The sequence below is a fragment of the Microplitis mediator genome, chromosome 3 (assembly GCF_029852145.1).
Source record: "Microplitis mediator isolate UGA2020A chromosome 3, iyMicMedi2.1, whole genome shotgun sequence".
NCBI lineage: Eukaryota > Metazoa > Arthropoda > Insecta > Hymenoptera > Braconidae > Microplitis > Microplitis mediator.
In genome coordinates this window covers 9,676,546-9,698,094 of record NC_079971.1, presented here as the reverse complement: position 1 = coordinate 9,698,094, position 21,549 = coordinate 9,676,546, and the positions used below count along the sequence as shown (strand labels likewise).

The following is a 21,549-nucleotide window of genomic DNA, read 5'->3' as shown; positions in this document are numbered from 1 at the left end:
GCTCGAAATTAGAATGGAAATAACTAGAAAATTGTTCGGAATTCAAAAAAACTTCATCAGAAACAATTTGCAAGAAATAAAATTGTCTATAAAAAAGATCAATGGCATTTTATGATGAGTCATAGTTTCGCCGGAAAAGCAGAAAGATCTCGAACTTTACTGTAAATTTGACGTTAACCTCCAATAACTTTTGAACAGATGGATTTATCAAAAAAAGGCTAATCGGCAATGGAAATGGAAGGTAGATTTCTCGCTCAATCGATCTAATAAGTTAATTTCGTACATGTTATAACGGTGGACCCTGGTTATTCCGTTTCTAATAACCACGAACCACAGTTAATTAATTATTCCCGAATAAATTCAAATTTATAAATTATTAATTATTTATTGTAAATATAAATTTAGGTTTTCTACTTGCTGGTTCTGAAATCGGGAAAATTATTATAATTATCTCAGGAGTAGGTTGACTCGTTCTGTACCGGACACGCGGCTGAAAGAGAATACTTATTCTATGTGACGCTGGTGATAAAAGAATTTTAATTGGTAGAGACTCAATAATATTTTAGAATTTTTATTTAACCAAGATCCCAAATGTACAAAGAACATTTCCCCTTTTAATAGATAAATTAATTCATTAAATAAATATGTGCGTCCATCAGTAAATTAATTAATGGTTTCGATGCGCGAAGGCTTATCGGACATGGTGGGATTGAATTTATTAATAGTAAGATTTCGCGTTATGTTGAAGAGAGAGAAAAAGAATTATAATCCGTAGATCTATATATAATTTGTTAAGAACTTATCAGAATCTTGATCTGCTTACTGACAATACTGGTCGACGATTCTTCTCGGCTTGGTCCTGGTGATGTTGGTGTCCAATAGGTTCCCCAGGCTCCTGAGATCAGCATCGGCAGGTTGTCGCACACGAAGAAAAACCACACCACTCACTTTAAACACTTCGGTTTTATTTATTTGACCAGATAAACGAACTTTAGGTGTAATAGTCAACTTGGTGTATCAAAGCAACACCACGTATCTCAATTAACAAGTTAAATTTTAATTCAAATAAATTATGAAAGAACCAAGCGGAAGGTTTTCGTATCACTTATAATAAGTTAAATAAATTTAGTTTAATATATCAAAAGAAAAGTTCTAATAAATAATTACTTGGGCAGAAAGAATTTTGCGTCGGTGCGTTTTCGCTAACCGAACTCAAGTGTCCGTCTCGGGTCAGTTCTCTGGGCCGCCAACCTGCGTTGACCCCACCTAATTATGCGCAGGGACTAATTTGCGGTCCCATCCCTTATAGAAAGAAACAATAGGTCCAAGCTTGGCCGACGCTTGGCGCAAGACTTATTAACTCTGGGAAAAGCTTGAAATCCAAGCTTGGCCTAAGTCTGTCTAAGCATCGAAATGATAACACCGAGCCAAGCTTGAGTGACAGTGTTGTGCCAAGACTGCATCTAAGTATTGGCCCAATATCGAGAGCCAGTATTGTGCCAAGACTGTTGCTAAATAAGCACTTATGCTTATTAAAAATAAATTAAAAAAAAAAAATATTAGTAGACATGTGCGTGATGGTAACATATGGAAATAAATTTGTACACAGAGAAATTAGGTAGATCGATAAAACTAATTTTTTTTTTGCATTTGCTGGGTCTCGAACCTGGTCCTTCAAGGCTGGTAGGCAAGGGTCTTACCCACTAGGCTGCTACGCTATTCACAGAAGCCAGAGGTTTTTAGGTACCATTTGTTATTTCGACTGGTAAACCAAGGCTTGTCACTTGAGTACTGGCTGAATCTTGGCCCAAGGCTGGCAAACCAAGGTTTGTCACTTGAGTATTTCCTGAATCTTGGCCCAAGGCAGGCAAACCGAGGCTCGTCACTTGAACGTTGGTCGGATCTTGGACCAACCTTGGAAGGCTGAGCCTCGGTAGCCTAGTATTGCGCCAAGACCGGCCCCGTTGTCAATATTTTGTTTCCTATCAGGGATGCTGCGCGAAATCATCCCCTAAATTTCTAACGCATAGACTAGACTGCTACACTTGACTCTTAGGGCAAAGAGAAAAAAAGAGAGAAAATAAATGGAGCGAAAGAACCACACTCTCACGTCTTACGCTTGTTGCACGGTTACAATGTATTGGCAGGGAGTCTAGTATATGGTGGGGACAACTGAATCGATCGCAGCGCTCGCTGTGGGCACAATTTCGTTGAATCATGCTCTCATTAAAAATAAACATGTGAAAATTAAGTTTAAAAATAGTTCATAATAGTTGAATCATTCATTTGAGAAACCCCATAAGTCAAGAAAACAAAATTTTTCAGGAAACACAAAAAACATTTTTTTGAAAAAACTTGACGTTAAAATAATAAATAAATAATTGAATACAATAATGTTAGCGTCTCTGAAAAAGATTCCAACAAGAAAAATTTAATTTTTTAACTGAAACTACTTAAAAAAATTATTTAAAGTTGATTGACTTATGGGGTTTCTCAACCAAGCGGAAAAAAAAAGTTATAAAATCATTGTTTTTTTAAATGTTTCCACTCAAATTATTTATTACACTGATAAAATGAAGTATTAAATATGTATTTGAACTCTGAAACTCAGAAATTACAAAAAATTATAATTAATTTAAACATTTTAATTAGTCATATAAAAGTCAACAATAAAACAATTTTTGAAATTACGGGCGCTATACGACAATTCCCCGCACAACACTACTCAACCTCATAGAGTTGGCGTGAATACGAGTGAGACACTAGAGAAAGCGCGTGTAACGGAAGGTTAAAAAAACATTATAAGTTAGTACTTTTTTAGTTGCGATTCACAAGCAAATTATCATGCATTAAAATAAAATTATTTACTTCAATTTTGTTAAAAAACTCAATTTACTTTTCTACTATTTTTCACGACTCATGATGCGAAGCATCAGAGAGTGCTTTACGATCGAAAAATTTTTTTCGCCTCACGTCAGCAACTATTTCAATTATTATACCTTTGTTAGTTCACGGAATTTTTTAAACTTTTATCATTGTAGTTGTCATGTATTATTTGTTTCGATTTTATCGGTTAACCTTATTCTATTCTAAAATAATAGTATTTATTAAAATCTTTTATACTTAATTTCTTTATCGAAATATATTTCCTTTAATTTTCTTTATCAAATATACAAGTGCACTTTTTTATTTATATCATTATAAATTTTTATATTTTGATTTTAAAACGAATTTTTATTTTTTACATTGATTTTAGATGTCTTTTATAATTCTCGAGCATGATTTTTTGTAACCATCACATGTCGTTTTCGTCGCGCTCCCTGCCAATATGAACTTTTTTGCAGAAAATTTACTGCTCTTCAAAAAAGGTATCCTATGTTTTTAGACATAGAATTATTTTAATCGGATTTTATCGGATAACGAATTTTTTTTTTTAACCTTCCATCAAGAAAATTGAAAATTTTCAAAAAAAGGAAATTATTAGTTTCAGTCTGACTTGTGAAAATCGAGCATCTAACAAATCTTGACATTTTGAGGTTCCAGGAAGTTATTCTGTAGTACAGTGCGTTCGGAGATATATGCCAAAAATAAAGTTATTTCAAAAATTTTCTTTTCGGATAACTTGTAATGTACTCAATAGATTGATTCCAAAATCTAATCAGCTCTAAAACTTTATAAGCCTCGTGAAATGCTACCTCAACCATCAAAATCGGTTCATTCGTTCACGAAAAACCGTTGTCGAAAGAATTGCGAACAGGTGTTTTTTTCTACTGAAATTTAAACTGTTGAGCGAATTGATGAATATTTTCGTTCGAACGTAAGTGGTTAAGAAACTGCGTCAAATATCACCTTAAACGCCAAAATCGGTTCATTATTTCAAAAGATATTGGTGATTGAAAATTAAAAAAATTACGATTTACTTCGTTTTTCCCGAATAACTCATATTACTTATCAAATGTTAAAAATTTTTTTTAATATTAGAGGTCAAAACAACTGTGTGAAATGTCATTTTGAACATCAGAATTGGTTTATTATTTCCAAAGATATTGCTGATTTAAATTTAAAAAAAAATAACGATTTACCATATCATTTTTTTTGTTATTGTTTATTAATTGGATTGTCGCAATGGATTATGCGACATTAGTATTTTTGAACTTGAAGAGCTCAAAAGTGTATTGACAATAATGTTTTCGAGCTCCTGGAACTCGAAACCAACAGGAAGTTTCGGGGCTGGCCCGCATGGTCAGGCGGTTTTCAGATTTTTTTAATTAACTTTCAATCGGATTCAATTGGAATTCTTAATCAGGGATACTCATACTAAAAATTTCAGAAATTCAAGATAGATACAGGCACAAATTATCTGATTGAAACTATTTGAAATTTATTCAGACCCAAAGTACTGATACTTTTTTGTACCTCTTGCCTGTAAAGACTAGAACATACTTCAAGTCCGTGTAAGCCAGCTAAGGCGAAATTATTGTTCATGTTACTCAAAAGTGCCGATAGCTTTAGCTCTTTGTTCATTTTAATTGAACTAAAAGGATTTCGAATACGATTTTTCAATAAGATTCAAGTATTAAAGTTAATGATTATGCAAAAGAAAGTGACGAACGCACATATAAATAAGCTCATCAACATTATTGAACTTTGAATTTAACATCATTTTATTTTATGAACATTCAATTGAATCGACTATAAATTGTATTAAACTTAGAACTTCACATATTCCTTCTGTATTATGATACAGTTCGTTTTTTTTCTTTTCTTTCTACAAATTTAGAGTATTTTGTAAACTTACAATAATACTTACAATATTTTCTCGTACAGTATTATGAAATGACTGTGCTCGAACATCTGCGTCGACATCCATTTCATCTTTTCTTCAATGTCTTTTCATCCATTGAAATTATTATTTTAAATAGCATTGTGAGTTTTAAGATGACTCCAAAATTAACAAAATAAAGTTACTTTTTTGTTGATCGATAAATTAATAGTAACTTACGAATGATGAATTATATTGTTCAAGAATACTACTTTTATATCTGGGACAGCTATTGTATACACTATTATTAGTACCATGTTCAGCAATTAATCTGCAACCAACAAAAAAAAGTAACTGAATCAATAGTTATTTTATTATACCATCATTAATGTAGTTTAGGTGTTCTGATTAAGTTGTTAACGTGATCACTTTCATCTACACAATAAACAGAAAAGCTTGTACACGATAAAAAAAATTATCTTTGGGTAGTGAATATTTTTCATATTTAAATCAGAATTCATTGAACCTATAAAATGATGTACCTTAATGATATTTGCTAGGGGTGTGCGAATCTTGTTCGAATCGAATCGAGTCGAATAGCTAGATTCGATTCGATATTCGAGTCGAATATCGAATAGTTTGAAGGATTCGAATAGTTCGAAAGATTCGAATAGTTTCGAAACTTTACCGAATCTTCGGTAAATAGGGGCGCCTGGGGCATGAAAAGGCCCTCCTCAAAAATTAGGTAAAAAATTTTTTTTTATTTTCCGTCAAGTTATGATACCATAATGTTTTTATCATATTTTAGGTCAATATATGATATATGGGGCAAAATGGACCACTCAAAAAAAAAATTGCAATGAAAAAATTATATTTTATTTATTTTCCGTCAAGTTAATTTTTTCGTTACAATTTTTTTTTTAGTGGTCCATTGTACCCCACATATCACATATTGGCCTAAAATATGATAAAAACATTATAGAGGTCATAACTTGACGGAAAATAAAAAAAAATTTTTTACCTAATTTTTGAGGGGGGCCTTCGTGCCCCAGGCTCCCCTATTTACCGAAGATTCGGTAAAGTTTCGAAACTATTCGAATCTTTCGAATTATTCGAACATTTCGAATATTCGAGGCGATTCTCGAATCGAATTGTTCGATTCGATTTGCCTCGAATAATTCGAAGTTTCGAGTATTCGCACACCCCTAATATTTACAGTAAGTTAAAGGGCCCCGTTATTGACACTGTCCCAGATTCTGACACTTTGACTTTATTTTAAATTTAAGAAAAAAAAATTGACTCGAATAAATGAATACATTTGTTTTTAATTTGAAAAAACTCATCGTGTACCTAATTAATAGCAATACCGAAAACAAAAAATGAAGTATCTTAGTAAAAAAAATTTTTTAAGCCAGGAGTAGCGTAAGCAATTTACGGAAGAGCGTTCCAGAATTGAATATGTTATCTTATCACCATGTAACTATGAAAATATAATAAAAAATACATGGATAGGTTAATAATTAACCTTTAAATGGTAACCCTGAAAATTTGCACGCTACAGGTAATGCCGGTCTGACAGACCGCTATAGTTGTCCCGATGAAAACTTGGGATTTTTTTCCCACCAGTTTCTTCCCCCACCACTACAATATTAGAATGGGCGCATGCGTCATCAAATGTGCGCATGTGCCAAACCAACTTTTGACGGGTGGGGGAAAAAATCGTGGTGGGAAAAAATCCCAAGCTTTCATCAGGACGACTATATTAGAAGTACACTCGGTTTTCTTACTTTTGAGAAGGGGAATTTATATATTACACGAATGAAACTATATTTTCATGAAAAAAACATGATTTAATGATATTATGAACTTAATTTATTTTTAAACTACACCTTAATTAATAGTTTAACATAACCATATTGACTAGTTTTATTGATTTAAAACTTGATTAGCGATCTGTCAGACCGGGGTGACCGTTTAAAGGTTAACTGTAATATAGTTCAATATATTGATGTATCATATTAAACAACATTTTATTATCAAAATGTAAGTGTCAATAACTAAACTCAATTTTATAAGTGTTCACAGTTGTTGACCCTCAAATTCAATCATAATTTTCAATATTTGTAATAATTTGTTTGTTAGGGTGAATATTTATATTAATGTTTTATAACATAATTTGAATTGTTTATGTCTTAGAAAAAATTGTGTTGTATTTATGATAAATATTTAGTTTCTTTCACAATTAAAGATTTTTGTTTATTCAAGCTTAATAACACATAACATAACAAATAATAAATCATTTTTATGTAAATCTCAGTTTCAGAAACTAGGTCTTCAAACATTACTTTTTGAAACATTAATTTAAACAATGGCTATTGATAATCATTCGACAATGGTATGAATAAAAAATAATTATTTATACGACAATCGTATGAATAATAAAAAATTATTCATACAACAGTCATATGAATAAAAAATAATTATTCGTACGATAATTTAAGAAAATTAAAAAATAAAGTCACAGATACGTAAAAAATCAGTGGCGTTTTTTAAAGTACACTACTTGAAATCTTATCATGTGTAAATTATCTATACAAAGGTAAACTTTCTAAAATTACCCATATAACATTTTTCTTCAATTCTTGAGCAAGTCTGGTCTCAAGATCGATAGGTGCTAGTCTCTTTTTCTACGTATGTGTCTTGTTGCAGATACTTACGACCATATTTAAATTGCAAGCCTTACACAAGAAATTTGTGCCAGATAATAAATCAATTCTGGAGGAAGATTATAGTTGAAAATAGTTGCGCATGGCTTTGTCAAGATTTGCTTAAAGCTCAAAATTGACCTTGAGCTTTGAGTAGATCTTGAGCAAGCCATGCGTACGGACCTACAGTAGGTTACTGGTGCAAGAAATGCGTCAGACACCTTTTCATTGTACTGTGTTCAAGATATCTTTAATATTCTAGCGTACGATACCATGAGCAAGACATACACAAATCTTGACATAGGTTTCTTGATACATGATCTTGCGAAAGACAAATACGTAGAAAAAGACACTAGCAGTTAGGGTTCTTTCTCAAGATACTCTAGAATCTTGCTTAAACACGAGTTATTAGGACATATTAGGGTAGTCAAAAAAAATTTTTTTTTTCATCATCGTACTATATATATGGTACAAGAGATATAAAAAAGTTAACATTGATATCGCATGACAAATGCCAAAAGGGTATTTTGCGAATCACTTTGCAAACATATTCTAAGCTGTATGTCTCGATTATATGTCTTGTAGCTTTGGAAATTTTTTTTTTCAGTTTTAAGCTTAATGCTTGCAAAGTGATTGGAAAATTTATTTTAAACCTGTTTTATTCTCTGTAAAAAAAAAGAAAAATCATCATTCAATATTCAATAAACCATAAACGATGGTAATTAATTATTATTTCTCAATAAATAAAACGAATAACAACATAAATACAAAGTCATATGAATAACATAACAAAATTAAAATATAATTTTTTGTAAGTTAAACATATCGATTAGTTGCTAGTTAGTTTATAATAATCGCACATCCATAGTTTTCTTTTTGGCATTTTTATCAATCCAGCACACTTCAGATGAAACCATTCCAAACAGTAGTCACATCCTATGCTAATTTTTTTTTTATTTTGTTTTTTGTTATGTATTTCTTCTAATGTTTTATTTAAATTCAATTTAGATTTTCTACATTTCCATTCATCAATCTTCTTTTCTTCAATAATTTTTTTAAAATTTTTATTCAACTCATGCGCGCTATTCATGTTTTATCATCCCGATGAAAAAAGATTTTGTCTAATCATATATGATCATGCATAATTGTCTATATATGATTAGATCCAAAAATTGGCCAGGTCTGATCATACATAACTTGATCTGTTTATATATGAACAGATATGATTATATATAATCATGCATGAACGAATATAGTCATTTTTAGAATCTCATTTAGAATATCTGTAAATTATTAGTTAAGTAAATTAAGTAGGATTTATTGTCTTCATCAATATAAATGTCGGTTAAAATTAAATAATAAAAAAAAAAAAAATTCTTATCCGTTGACTACTATTTTACTACGAGGTCACCCGTCCAATTAATGACCCACGCCGATGCTGCTCAACTTTGGTTATTGATGGATTGTAGTCTGATCCTCTAGTCTATTCTACACTTTTAGTTAATAAAAGTTTATGGCATTACTTAACTCAAATAATCAAATTGATACTTTATACTTTTAAATTGCTGCCGAAACCTTTGAACATTTTTTTAGTATTGGGGATTTAAGTTTGATTGATAGTTGACAAAATAAAAATTTGATAACTTTGATATTAAAAAATTGTCATATTATTTAATATATATATATATATATATATATATATATATATATATATATATATATATATATATATATATATATGTCGGAGATAAAATTGTAACTGGGTTTTCCCAGAGGCTTTGGAAAGTCCCAACTACATTTTAGTTTATATTTTTCTTAAACAACGATACTTAAAAATAATATTTTACAACTTAATCGGATTGGAAAATTTTTTAAGCTTGTTGTAAAATATTTTTATGACGGTAGGCTTAGACTTGGAGTGGCATCTGCTCACCAAACGTAGCCACGGTCAGAGGATAGTAAAATAATTGCAATATAGAATAAGGCAGTTCGTTTGGGTCTTTCAGGTAAAGACAGAGAGTTTTTTTTTAGAGTAAGAGTTCAGAGTGCAAACGCACTTCTGTTTGAGCTTGAGTCGACAGCACCTCGTATCCTGCTGACCGTGTATTCGTTCTCAAGTCTAATTTTACTGTCGTGTATACTTTGTTAACTCTACGATTGAGTTGTATATTAAATTAGTGAATACTGTTGTACTACTTGTGCATTATAATCCATATAGTTATTTGAGTTTAGTTATTGTAATCTTTAGCCTTTAGTGAATACTTAATATTGTGTAACGATAATCTTAAATTATAACATATTGTAATACTTTAATTGTTTGTAATACTTTAATCATTTGTGAAATCTCCTCGAGAGTAATTTTTGTGCGTGACGATAATTATTTTGTTGTTTATCTGATATTTTATTGTTTAAATAAAAATGTCTCCAAATAATGGTGATAATGACGACGATACCACGAGTACCCCTCAACTACCTGCTGACCCTCCGACATATATATACATATATATATATATATATATATATATATATATATATATATATATATATATATATATATATATATATATATACATATATATATGTATTTAAATATTTATAGATGTCATATCAATGAAATCTGATCAGATTTAATCATACATAGACATATATAACTACATATAGGATTATATCAGTCACGTCTGATCAGATCTAATTATATATAGGCCTATATCTAATTATATATGAGTTTGTATCAATCATGTCTGATCAGATCTAATCATGTATAAACTTATATATGATCATATATGGGGTTATAACAGCTAGGTATGATTATATCTAATTATATAGACTCATATATAATCATATATGATTAGACAAAATCTTTTTTCATCGGGATGCCTAAAATGCGAACCCTAAATGGCCGTTTACAGACTGGTGAAAAATTATTTGTCAAAACGCAATAAAGATGTCTACTATCCCGGCCATTGTGACGTAATGAAAATAAACGTAACTATCTTTCAAGCTCTTACTGAATATGGGGTAATTACAATTCCCTGTTGTTACCCATTGAGTAGCCAAGGTTGTGATGCCGAATGTTTTTTTTTTCACCATGTCACTAAACAGCTATTGAGACTTCGCTTTTTAGGCGATTAATAAAACGTGAATAGCGCATATGAGTTAAATAAAACTATGGGCGCAACATGTAGGGTAAGTCATAATCCGTCACCCGCGATGTGTTGAACACTCGTCTCCGGTGCGCAGTATGAATCACTTACCCTACTAGTTACGCCAATAACTATTTCCATGCTTCCTTCTTAAAATATGGTTTTATCAATTCAATTTTAATTGTATCATCAATTATGGCAAAAGTTGTATTTTCTTTGTTCATTTTTGTAGGGTAAAGTAACCAGTACCCAGCCCCTTTGTCATATATTAGTCAATTAATAAGTAACAGTGATACATTAATTTTAAAAAAATATTGTAAAATTAAGCACCATATTTCAAGTACTGAAAATAAATACTACCATTCTAAATGATGGTGTCGTTCATGAAAATCAAATATTAGCACTAGTAGGTTTCGTCATAATCAACAATAATCAACAACAATCATCTTGCTAATTTTTTGTTTACATTCTATTGTCACGGAAACTGGTTTAATAAACATCCAACGGAATATTTTTCAAAAAGGTGAGTTGTATTATATTTAAAATACTCTATTTTAATAAAATTAATCATAATTTATAATATTTATTATAAAATAGTCTTAAAAATATAGGGGCTGAGTATAGGCTTGTGTTAATGTCATTTATCCTATTCACAGCTGGGGGCTGGAAATTAAGATTTTATCGTTTAATCTATACTCGGCCCTTTTATAAATTTCTTATTTAACAAGCGTTCGTACTTCTCTCTCTATTACATTCAAGTCCAGGAACGGTACTATCTTTGTTGCACTTGTGCAGTAAATGGAAACTTTGGCCGAGTTTTTCTCTTAAACAAACAAATATTGTCAAACAATTAAAGCGCGCTTCGCTGGATTAGACAGTAGTGCATCAATGTGCGGTCTGTATTTTGTATTTAGAGATTTTGTTTCTGAAAAAAACTCAGCCGAAAATATCTAATAACCCCTGTTAAATAATTGATAATAATTTTTAAATGTTATTTAACTCGACCGAATACCAAAATTCTTTTTTTCAGAGTATTGATATGGCCATTGACAAAAAGAAAAAGTCGAAAAATAACAAAAAGCCATCATGAAAACAAAATAAATGTAATAAACCTGTTAACAAAAAACAATATGATCATGAGTGGAACGGGAATTAAAAATGCGAATACCTTAAGAGAAAGAAGATGAAAAAAACGATTTAGAAAAAACTTCTGCAATACATAATATTGAGACTGGCAAACGAGGTAGAGGAAGACCTCGTAAGATATTTAAACTTCCCGAAAGTTAAAAAGAAATTCGCTGTGCTGATATACTTTTTTATTCATTATTTATAAATAATTTATGAAAATGTTAATTATTTTATGAATTGAATATATTGCACGCCTCGAAAGCCAAGCGGCGAGGTTGTGCTTTATAACGGACCTGTCAAGGTCACTCGACTTTTCCTCATTAAACTGTATATATTATTTTTATGTCACACTCACACGTTATAAAAAGCACATTAACCTAAAGAGGAAACACTAATTAATAAGACTGATACTTTCATTAAGTTGTCCGATACGTATTGTAATAAAAAAAAGTTCAGTAAAAAATATGTATCGTGGACGTCAGTTAGTTTGTAGTCCAAAAAAAGTCTGTCGCACGGATATTTCGTGAACGGCTTGACAAAATGACTTTATTTTTTTTTCACTGTCTTCAGAATTATGCAAAGAAGGTTCTTTTCGAAAATCACTACTGTAGACCCTCTCGTTTTTTTTTAGATAAATCATTTTTGTTAAAACCGGCACTATTCCATGTAAACAAACACACACTGCAGCCATTTTTTTTTTTCAATTTTATCGGGAATTTTTTTTTTTTATCATCGAACTTTGCTGATATCATAAGGTTCTACTTTACCATCAAATAATTTTTTTTTTTTATTACCAACTGTCATAGAATTACCACAATAAAGTTAGCGGCGGCGAATATTTTTTTTTGGAATCAAATGATATCTCAATTAATTGCTCCTTAAAAGCTCTTTCAGAATCTGCAATTGCTCCACTTCTATAATTATTAGTTAATTAATAATTAATTTTTTAAAAAATTAATTTTCAAAAAAGTACTTTTGCTATAGTTTGAAAACTATTCATATTTTATATATTTTTTTCATAGAATTAACTAAATTAAAAAAAAAAACGACGAATTTCTTTCTAGATATTTATTAAAAAATTTTGTAATTAAAAAGAAAATTAATAATTTATATATTTCATTGTAACATGAGCGTTCGAGGTATGCACTTTTGGATTTTCCAATTTTTTTTCTAATATCATTAACTAATTTATATATAATATTTATAATAGCGATTGTTACTTTTTGACAGTAAAACTGATTAAATAAATTTTATAAGTACTTTAAATAAATATTCTTATGTTCGTTATAATTAAAAAAAGATGGCTGGATATAGGAACTATTGGGGCTGGATACTGGGTGTTAGCGGCTGGTTACCGGTTGAAATTTATATTTTTACTAATTTGTTGTTTTTTAATTAATGTAGGTGTTAAATCAAAATTTATGGAGTTTGTATTGAAATTAGACATATCAAATTAGAAATATACACATAAATTTGATTATCGATGCTCAAAAATACTTAAAAATACAGACTTTAAAGTTGTAATTTCCTTAGGGGGCTGGGTACTGGTTACTTTACCCTATCACTTTCTTCTATCAGTGTTTTACTTTTAATGACTTTATTAATATCTACATCTTACACTATCCATTTTAGCATTATTTTAATTTTTTGTTCTGTTGACTTTTTTGAAAACGGTATTTTCTTATTTTTTAAATTAATTTTTACTTTTTTGATTAGCCCAGTTACATTACTGTCTGTTTCTCTAGGTCTTCCGCGCCGCTTTTATGCAGGTTTTACAATAACATTTGATAAAATATTAATATCACTTCTATTTCTTTTTTCAAGTGAGCTCGACGTAGAATCTATTGTTTGAAATGAGTTAGTCTGTAAAGGTTTATTTTTAGTTACAACAAGATTAGTCGGAATATTTTTTGGTACATCTTCATGGAGAGAATATTGGTCAATATTATCACGTTTCAAATTACTTATAGAGCAACTTGGTAACATTATATCTTCACCACTAGAATCGTCTAGTATGACGTTTGATGTCCTGTGTTTTTCAATTGCTGGCTTCAGAAACTCATCATCATCTGAACTTCCTGACATATTATTTATTTTTTGATTTTCTTGTGGAACCAAATGAATTATTTTATTATCGTCGTCGCTATTGGTTATATCACTATGATTATCATCTCTATTGTCATCAGGATCATTAATGCCATCGTTATCATCATCGAAAACATTGTCATTGTCATCGTTACCACCTAAATTATTTTGATTATCACCGAAATCATTTTCATCGTTATCACCAATATCTTTCTCATCATTATCACTAATATTATTCTCATCATCATCATTAATATCATTCCTATCATCATCGTCACTGTATTCAATTATTGGCTTCAATTTATTTTGATTATAAAAATTAGTTTATTTCGATTTTTATTATTCATCTTGACAATTTGGCAGTGTTACAATTCTACTAACAACATCTCTACTCAAGAGAAGTAGCTCCAACTCTACTCACTCACAACTCTACTCAGCTTCAACTCTACTCACAGTTTTTTTTACTCAGGTTTAACTCTACTCAGTTACATCTTTACTCAGCGTAAACTAGACTCAGTTACAACTCTGCTCACAAAGAATTGCTATTTTATCGATAGGCTAAAATACGTGAGTAGAATTGTAGCTGAGTAAAGTTGTGAGTGAGTAGAGTTGTAGCTACTTCCCTTGAGTAGAGATGTTGTGAGTAGGATTGTAACACTGCCGACAATTTTTATTTCTTCATTATTTTCCCAAGCTTTTTGTAAATCAACCAATACTTTGAGTCTCAGTAAATATTTACTTGTACCTATTTCTGCAACCAAACTCGGTAATTTTTGTGCAACTTTGTTAGCTTTTCTATATTTTTGGTACTCCGATAAAACTTTTTTCTTAAAAGTTATCGATGACAATACACACTCTGGTATTTCTGGTTGATCTTCAGGTGGAACAAATACTCTTTGTGTTCCAAAATAATAATTACGGGTCCATCTATCAGCACACAAGATTTCATCAAATAAATCTTCATTTTCTGATTTTCTTGCCATTAAAATGTGTCTGGAATGAAATTAATAATTATATATAACAATAATGTCTTAATAAATTAAGATATTGGCTAATTTTTTCGATTTTTCACTGGTCATATTTTATTTTTATTTTCTTCGGCGTAATCGCGATTCTAAACAATAAGTCTATTAAATGGACGTCATAACTAAATTATAACTTACCGAGAAGGCAGAATCATTGAAGCTCGGGGTGTACAATCGCATGATGAATTCGTTGAAGATATTTTTATTGATGGTGTTTTTTGATATTCATAGACTTTTTAATTTTCATTGAACTAAAGTCTTATACTTAGCATTTTTTCGAATTCATTCCTTATAAATTTAAATGAATTATCAGTCAATAATTTAGCATACCGATATTCAGCTGAACTTGAATCATATGGCAGTACACGAGATTTTTGATAGGGAACAGTCGCTTTATGGTCAAGTTCCTTATGTGAACATTACATAAAAACAAAAATTTGCTTCACAAACTCTTCCAGGCTCATGTACCGATTTAAATCTTTTTTTATTTTTGCATTTAAAGACTCTAAACGACTATTAGTGCCATTCAAAAAAATTGTGCTGGGTATAATCCGATGACAATGACCACTCTTTCCAAATTTCATGCCAATTTTGTGTCACACTAATCAACAATTGATTGTGGCAACGTTTTCAATTTTTCATGTAATTTCTGATAATTTTCTTCTGTTTCTGCATAAACTAATTCTTGCAATATTTTTTTAGCTTCGTCTCTCTCAGTTGGTGTTATTTTTCTTTTTTCGGTGGTTATTTCGCGGTTGAACGTTCTTAAAGTATGATAGGCACACGTTATCAAATTAACTTTGAGGAGTAGCAAGCTGTTTTTTATTGTATCTCGTTTTGTAAGGTCTTTGTCTGTCATTATACATTTTATTTTTTCCCATAAATTATGACATTTTTTAAAACAATCCATCATCCACTCAATGGATTATTAATTTTCATTAATTAAAATACTCATACCGACTATTTCTGTGCAGCCGTTCGAATCTTCTACAACTATAATGTAAACTGGATCTCGGATTGAAAGTAATTTAAATGTTGCATCTATTGCTAAGTATTCCGGATATGCTTCCATTGCAGCTTTCATGTTCGGAGTAGTAAAAAAAAGTCCTTGAAATTCATTGTCATCGTTTATACAAATATATGAGTCGGCGTTGTAATTATTTTTTTAATATTTCTTCGACTGCATTTAATTTATTTTCGTCTTTTTTGATATGTTTGTCTTTAAGGAGAGTAACATTCCCGCTTTGTTTAGAAATTAAATTTTTAATTTTGGTTGTATTACCATTCACTGACAAAAGTTCCTCAGCTTTTTTCTTTTCTTCCGGGCTCATACTTCTCGGCTTGGAAAGATGATCATAAAGCTCCTTCATCAGATGATTGTGATTCATATTCATACTTTTAATATATAAATTTTTTCCATTTTTACTCACTCCAACTTTAAAATGAGCGTCGCATTTTTTTTTAAACGGGCTAGATGATCTCTCTCCTTTGGATGTTGTTTCAAATTCCTTGCCGTCGTGAATGCAACAGTACTTAATATAGTAGTATTTTAATTTTTTATCAATGCGCCGTTTGATTCCAAATTTTCTACACTGTTGAATTGTTTTTGAACCTCTCACATAAAAAACACAGAATTTACTATCTTCATACTTATTAATTCTTTCTTCTAGCTCTTCATAAGAATCAAACGAGTCATGCACTTTAAGATCATAGTTGAAATCGGTTCTGGTATCATTTATCTGTAAATCTCGTGACGTATCAGAAGAATAGATTTCAATATCGTCTGTTGAATCTGACTCTAAAAAAATTACATTTCATAATTAATATTCTAAAATGTATTATGTTTATAATAATTTATTCTTAATTTAGTATTTTTCATTGATTCAATGATTAATAGTTACACATTCTTCTTTTAAATATTAAGATTTAATTTGGTTACGCGACCGGAAATCTGAAGACAATTGATCCTTGCGATGATTGATCCGCCGATAAAATATAATCACACACATATAAATGTGAAAAATTATGCCTTTTTTTTCACTAATTTTGTGTGCGTGTAACATAAAAAATATACTCACACACAAATTTTTCACATTTATATGTGTGTGAGTATATTTTATCGGCGGATCAATTGTCGCGAATCAATTGTCCTCGGATCATCGGTCGTGTCACCTTTAATTTTCATTCAAATATTGACAGCTGTCAAATAAGTAAATATTATTCTTTAAATAATTTTTTATTTATTTGTTTGTTTAAATATTCGGAAAAACAGATAGCGAGCGAGAGAGAAAGAGCTAAAATTAACTCTTGATAATTTTTTTTTAGACTTTTAAATAGTAAACTATAAAATTTTCTTAATACTTACCAATGATGATTGTTCAGCTTTATTACTTCATATCTTATAACAATAAATACTTACCTTATTTCAACTATTAACTAGTTATCAAACTTTAAAAATTAATATTTATCACATAAAAAAAATATTTTTCTATATGTGATTCAAAAACTATAAAAAATTATATACTTTAACTATTAAGTCAACTAAAAATGTTGAAAAATTCTTGACATATCGCGTGCCAAAAGGTAAAAGAGCGCATACCGATGGATGGCTCGAGCTTTTTGAGCTCGAAAATAGCGGGAAGTTTAGGGCCCGCAGGGCCAACCGACGCCCAGATTTTTCATTATGGAATTGGTTATTTGAGTTTATAAAATTATTTTGAAATTATTTTTTTTTTATTGAAGAATATGTAACCGGTTCATCTAGGTACGACTCCCATACCCTCCTTCTCCGTATCTGTAATTGTTTTTTTTTTTTTTTTTTTTTCGAATCATTCCCGATGAAAAAAGATTTTATACAATTATATATAGACTATATATAATTACATATAGACTTTATATAATTATATATAGACTATATATAATTGGATAGAAAAAATGGCCCAATCCAATTGTATACAATTTGTATAAAAATTGTATATAATTCTATACAAATTGTATACAATTTTATACAATTATATACAATTCTATACAGATTGTATACAATTCTATACAATTATATACAATTCTATATATTTCAATTATGTAGAATTGTATATAATTATATAGAATTGTATATAATTTGTATAAAATTGTATATAATTATATAGACTTGTATACATTTTGTATAGAATTGTATACAATTTTTATACAGTTGTATACAATTGGATCGGGCCATTTTTTGTATATAATTTTATACGATTGTATAAAATCTTTTTTCATCGGGTTCTGATTTATGGCGGATCCATAATCCAAAACAATAATTAAAGAAAAAATCAGTAAATTTTTATTTTTTATAATCGTTATGAAAATTTCTATTTAATTAACAATGTAATATTTTGATTTCTTTTTTTTTTTAATTATTTTATTTTTAATAAATTTTGAGGAAAAAAAAGTGTTGGAGACTGTTTTTTTCATCTAATTTGTCTTGTAAAACTATTTGTCAGTATTTTGTATGAAAACTTGAATTTTTTTTATGCGCCCTTTTAGCTTTAGGCACTACTTTTTTAAAAGCTAAAAGGGCGTATCTCAAGACACACTCCCTTTTAGCTTAAGAATGCCCAAATTTTTTTTTTTACAGATCTTTGCGTTTCGAAAATTTTCAAAACTAATGGCAACAAAAAAATTTTGTATGCGCCCTTTTAGCATGGATCCCTACTAACCTGTAGCAATGCGCCCTTTTACCTTTTGGCACGCGATATGAAGAAAGGAGTTATTACATTCTAAATACTCCACTATTTAAAATTATTTCTATTTTCATTTTTTTTTTTAAATGATAAAAAATTCAGATTATTTAACCCTTAACGGCCACATGGGGTGATTAATCACCACAGGCTTAAAAAAAGTGAAATTAGAGATTTTAAACCTTTCAAATAAATACAATAATAAAATCCTGGGTGAGGTGTGGCCGTTAAGGGTTAATTAATCAACAATTAATTAATCGTGTTACTAGTTGCACTTAAAAATAAAATAGTCTACTCGTTTTTATATAACTTACTCTATAATAAAATATAAATAAATTTTTCATTTTCCCTAGAGTAAATTTCATATTAGTAAAGTATTAATGAAGTTCGCGAATAATAAATATAGTGAAACTTATTAGTTCATTACTTATGTATACATTTAATGTTTTTAGTTTTTCAACTTGTCAATATGAATGTTAATAGCTTAAAGATCCTGGCGATTGGTTTCTACAAAAACTTTTTTTTCTAACAGCCTTGATAATTCCAACTGCTTCATTTTTTCCCTATTTGAATCAATTTCTACTAATTTTTTTTCAAGATGGTTTTACAACCGCATTCGCGCCGTGTCACTTTTTGAACAGTTTTGACAGAAAACTAAATTTGTCGGATTTTTTCAGTCAAAAGAAAGAAAGGGAAAATTTTTCCAGCTTTGTGACGAAAATCCCTGACGTTTCCCTGACTTTTCCAGTATATTTATAATTCCCTGACATTTCCAGATTTTCCAGAAATGTGGCCACCATAATTAATATTTTTTAATCGTATTAATATTGCACGCCTCATAAGCGAAGCGTTGAGGTAGTGCTCTACTCTCAACACGTCAAGGTCAAGCAATTTTCTGGCCTTAAGATGACTCTATTACGTTGATATATTTTATCGATAGGATAATTTTTTAATTAATTTAAAATAGATCGTACGAATAAAAAAATAATATTAATACGATTGTCGGATTAATAAAAAATAATTAATTTTCCGATAATCGAATTAATAGACACTTCCTTAAATAATTAATAGGCTCCAAATAAATAATTTTGCATTTATGACCTAATTTAAAAATTCTAAACTTGTTTATTAGATAAAATACTGTTTATTTAAATGGAATTTTAGTTATCATAGAATAACCCCAGCTGTCACTCTTAGAGTGTCAAAAACAGGGCATTTTATTCAGTAATTGTCTAAATCTTGATAATATTAAAATACTAAGTCGTGTTAATTACACAAAATTGTTTCATGTTATTATCATTATCATGGACTTTAGAATGTTTATTGCTGTTATTTGAAAATTGAAAACTTTCCGAATTAATTGAACGAAAACAAATTTGAAGGTGTCAATAAAATGCTGATATTTTTGACCGTACATGTATCGTGTTTTTTCAATGCAATGAGCGAGAAATTGAGATTCGTGTTCTCATAAGTTAATATAGAAGATTTAATGTTTTGCATAGAAATGAAATTACCTAAATCTTATTTTCTTACTAATCGAACTATATTTGAATTGAACAATATTTATTACCTAGCATATATCAAGATCGCTCAATACCACCAACTTATACATTTTTCATATTTAAAAAGATAATAACCAAATAATCAGAAATGTTAAAGGGAAAACATAATAATATCTGATTGAACGATGGCTACTTGAGATTAAGTTCGAGTTCGTTAATTATCTGATCGTGTCAGAGATTTAGAATATAATATTGCCAGAGAAGGGATTTTTCCCAGAATTTAATTATAACGTCATATGACTTTAGTAATATATTTAAAACTTACAAATTTTGTTAATTAACAGACAGACTTGAAATTAAAAAACCTGGTATACCCAAAAAGAATCTTCATTACTTGTGTTTCTTAATAACACCTGTTCCATTCATTATCATGATTTTTTTTAGTTGCTTTAAGACGAAAAACAAATCAAAATAAAATAGTTGCTAGTCCATCAACAAATAGTGTCTGCAAAAAGCACATTTTGTATTGAAAACAAGTTTACAGATTTTCACTTCTTTTGGCACATGACATGAAATCACTGGTTTGATTAAAATAACAAATAATCACTTCGATAGGGAAAAATAAAAATTTCGACGTCCAAAAAAAAATTCGAATTGTTCAACTCATACCGAATGATTCACACATGTGTAAAATTATCCAAATACTGAAAAACAATACGAATACTAAGCCAAATAAATATTAGAAGAACCAATAATTAAAGTAATAGACACAATTATTCTATTAACAAGACCATTATGAAAAAATAATGTTTTATTATTGGTTTTAATTACTCAGGGAGGTCAGTTGCTTAATTCTTTTGAACAAAATTATATTTTTTTGTTTACTCTAAGATAATATATGACATATACCGTCATAGGGAATTAATTATGAAATGACTCATGCGATTTAGTTACATACAGAACTTGGTACCTTTTTCCAGTTGGTAATAGATGGTCTTACCCTAACATCCCTAATAGCATAGTTGTTATTTGTTGTGGCCTCAGGTGCCTCCACCTGTTAATTAATTAGTGAACTTGAGATCCAGAAGTAGGCGCGCATTTAAATTTCATTTGAAATTATACAATAAATCGTCGTGGCACATACTTATTAAATTATATATTTTTATTATAAGAAACTTTAAATAAATAGATAAATAAATCTTTATTTTGTATTCAGAGAAATATAAATACAGTTTGAGTGGTTTTGGAACGTTTCCTGTCACCCGATACTTAAAACCTAAACAAAACACACGCATAAAAATCATAAATAGGCCCTTGTTCTATAGTTAACAGTAAATATGGTTATAAACAAATGCATACTCTATTAACAAATGAGAAAAATATATATTTAATAAATAAATGTTACTTATAAATGAAAACCATATCACAAGAACTCAACTATTATTGTTAATATATATACATATTAAATAAAGAGTGACTC

At 29.5% G+C, this 21,549-nt stretch overlaps 2 protein-coding genes across 7 annotated transcripts in view; both read right to left on the bottom strand.

Moving 5' to 3' along the window:
* LOC130664877 (protein Lilipod) overlaps window positions 1–20,957 on the bottom strand; it is a 111,231-nt gene extending 90,274 nt beyond the window's left edge. For 2 of the 6 annotated variants that reach the window (XM_057465052.1, XM_057465053.1), the window contains exons 1-2: window positions 20,395–20,957; window positions 4,811–5,093 (exon numbers count right to left, since the gene is read on the bottom strand). In XM_057465052.1, coding sequence (XP_057321035.1) covers window positions 4,811–4,870 — 60 coding nt within the window. In that variant the 5' untranslated portion in view covers window positions 4,871–5,093; window positions 20,395–20,957. The remainder of the gene's footprint in view (window positions 1–4,810; window positions 5,094–20,394) is intronic. The other 4 variants (XM_057465054.1, XM_057465051.1, XM_057465049.1 and 1 more) reach the window with 4 other exon arrangements.
* Window positions 14,349–15,205, bottom strand: LOC130664878 (uncharacterized). Its single transcript, XM_057465055.1, has 2 exons — window positions 14,987–15,205; window positions 14,349–14,816 (listed from the first exon to the last, which is right to left on the bottom strand). Exons 1-2 carry the CDS (start codon window positions 15,001–15,003, stop codon window positions 14,366–14,368), a joined length of 468 nt encoding a protein of 155 aa, XP_057321038.1. The 5' UTR covers window positions 15,004–15,205; the 3' UTR covers window positions 14,349–14,365.
* Window positions 20,958–21,549: the final 592 nt, after the last annotated feature.